This window comes from Tupaia chinensis, unplaced genomic scaffold, assembly GCF_000334495.1.
Source record: "Tupaia chinensis unplaced genomic scaffold, TupChi_1.0 Scaffold150288_1, whole genome shotgun sequence".
In the NCBI taxonomy this organism is placed as follows: domain Eukaryota; kingdom Metazoa; phylum Chordata; class Mammalia; order Scandentia; family Tupaiidae; genus Tupaia; species Tupaia belangeri.
Window position 1 is genome coordinate 634,786 of NW_006210128.1, and position 2,788 is coordinate 637,573.

Consider the following 2,788-nt stretch of genomic DNA (forward strand, 5'->3'; position numbering starts at 1 on the left):
TCCGCTGGCGGGGTGCTGCGCCTGCTGCTGCACCAGCTCGGTGCCCAGGGTGATGAAGTAGGGGAAGATGGCCACGATGTCGATGATGTTCATGATGTTGCGGAAGAAGGCGGGCTTGCTGGGGCAGGCGGAGAAGCGCACGAGCAGCTCGAAGGTGAACCACACGATGCACAGCGTCTCCACCAGAAAGAAGGGGTCTGTGAAGAAGGAGCCCCCGAGCGCACTGAGCGAGGAGGAGCCCCCGGTCCCCAGGCCCCCAGGGGTGAGGCCAGGATGAAACGTATAGGAGTCGTCTTCATCCTCCTCTTCCTCCTGACTCCCCCTGGAAACGGGCGAGACTCGGCTCACACCACCCCCATTGCTCCCACCTCGACCATCTGCACGGAACTGGGGCAAGGTCTCCAGGCAGAAGATGACGATGGAGATGAGGATGACCAAGACCGAGACGATGGCGATGGCCCTGGCGGGCCCCGAACTCTCGGGGTACTCGAAGAGTAGCCACACCTGGCGCTGGAAGGGCTGGGAAGGCAGCGGCTTTTCGTCCTCGCCGCCTTCGGGCAGGCAGCCTTCGTCCTCCCGGAAGGCCGCGAGGGCCTCGTCCCCCAACTGGTAGAAGCGGATCTCCTCCAGGAAGATGTCCAGGGGCACGTTGACCGGCCTCCGCAGGCGGCCCCCCGACTGGTAGTAGTAGAGGATGGCGTCGAAGCTGGGCCGGTTGCGGTCGAAGAAGTACTCGTTCCGCAGGGGGTCGAAGAAGCGGGCGCGGCGGCCGGGGTCTCCAAGCAGCGTGTCCGGGAACAGCGACAGGGTGCGCAGCTGTGTCTCAAAGCGCAGCCCGGAGATGTTGATCACCACCCTCTCGCTGCCCCCGCCCCCCGGCCTCCGCCAAGCCACCCGCATCCTGTTGCTCCCCCTCTGGCCCACGGACCTCCCCCGGCGCCGCCAGCGTCAGGGATTTCTCCGATCGCATGTCCCCGCCGCGGTGCGCTCCCCGCCACTGGGACTGCGCCCCCGACACCACCTCTGGAGCGCGGCACCCAGCTCCCAGCGGCGCCCTGTCTTTAGGGTGGGGCTCGCGCTCCTCTGGCTCCGCGTCTGACCTGGCGGTTCCGCTGGTGAGCTCTGGAGCCCCGGTCCCTGCAAGGCTAGGTCTGGGGAGGTGACCTGGGCGCAGAGGATTTGACTCTTCTCTTCCAGTTACCGCGCCGCGGTGCCACAGCTTACTGGGATGCCTGGAACCGCAAACTGGCGCGCGTGAAACTGGCTGCCGGGTGACACGCGTGGCTTCGCCCCCCGCGGAGCCTGAGCCTGAGCGCCAGGACGCAGAGGTCCAGTCTCCAGATGGGCTGGCTCCTCCCAGTCCCCTCTGCGCTTCTCCAGCAGCTCAAGACCCTCGGCTTGCAGCTGGCACCAAAGCGCCAGATGCGCCTCCCTCCGGCTCGGCAAGACTCCTGGCGGGGCTCGGCCTCCGCCCTATGTCCACCGCTGGGCTATGTCTGGCCAAGGTCGTGGTTCTAGCCGCCGGCGCCGCCACCCCCCCCCCGGGGGGCCGGCCGCCGGCCCCAACACACTCTCCGAGTGACGTGGCAGGCCCCGCCTGCTGCCCCCTCCCACCCCACTCCCACATCACACCCCTCACCCAGCCAGGGGCTGCCGCCAGCCAGGGCGCTGTAGAAATAGACACACAGTCGCCTTCTCGGCAGTCTTTCCCGCGCTCTCCTGCACAAGCTGCATTCACGGCCCTCTAAACAGACGTCAGAACCCTAATACCACACCCCCTCCACCCCGAAATCCGCATTTCTCATTGAGATTTACCGAGTAGACTAGCACCCCTTCCACCCCAAAATCTGCACTTCTCATTGAGATTTACAGAGTGGGCCAGCGCAGTATGTTCAATAAAAAACACACCCCACCCCACCACCCAGTATTGCACTATGCCTCCACTAAGTAAGAAATTTAATGCAAAGAGGAAATCCTATTTGGTCCCTCTGTGTGTACGAAGACCCACTTGCCAATATCTACTGGGGAAAAATATAGGGGAAGTATGTTTGAAATGTCTCAAGAGCTTCTGGTTTAAATCATATTCCAATGGACTTCCCTCTAAATCTCCATTTCCAAACCTGGGAGAGTGAGGCTGCAACTTTCCCAAGGTTGCAGTGATAATAGAGGACGGCTGGAAACCCTACGGAGGCCTTTCTGGTCAGCAGAGTCCCTGGGGAGTCCTGGGAACATCAGGCAGCAGCCCCAGTGGAGAAAGGCAGACTGGCATTTCAGAGGTAACACGGCCCAGGGCCATGCGCCCACCTCCCTAGGAATGCACAAGGAATTTCTGTTTACTGGGCAGTGGAGAAAAGGGGGGAAAGGATGCACCAGAAGAAGGTATGTATTTACTGAGCATCTGACAGGTGCCAGCCACATCCTAATTGCTTCCCTAGGAGGATGGTGCAACATTTCGTGTTACAATGAATATCTCCTTGGCAGTATTCGGGTAGGGTGACATTTGCTGTTAAGGACCACTTGGCTCTTTTCCTGATTTGCCAGGAGGAAGGAGATAACCGGTTCCATCCCTTTCTGCCGGAGACCACATAGTTTATCTCCACTAGAGCAGACAGGTTAGCGAGGAGGACGTGGCTGACCTTTTCAGACGGACGCTTCTGGGTAGGGTCAGTGTTTGCTTCTCCGGACTTCGGTTTCTCTTTTTCCGGTTGGCGGGAGCTAGCGTGAATTGTGTCATAACTGCACGGTGTTTGTGTGTGGCTCCCTGTGCATTAGCAGTTCACTGGGGATA

The 2,788-nt window shown here is 60.7% G+C and overlaps 1 protein-coding gene across 1 annotated transcript; it reads right to left on the minus strand.

Annotated features, from left to right (window-relative positions):
* Window positions 1-6: 6 nt before the first annotated feature.
* On the minus strand, window positions 7-1,501 carry KCNA6 (potassium voltage-gated channel subfamily A member 6; the record flags this gene model as incomplete). Its single annotated transcript, XM_006172413.2, is given in 2 exon segments — window positions 7-877; window positions 879-1,501. Coding segments are annotated over 2 exon segments (963 nt in total), but the record flags the coding sequence as incomplete, so codon positions are not given.
* Between the last annotated feature and the right edge of the window lie 1,287 nt (window positions 1,502-2,788).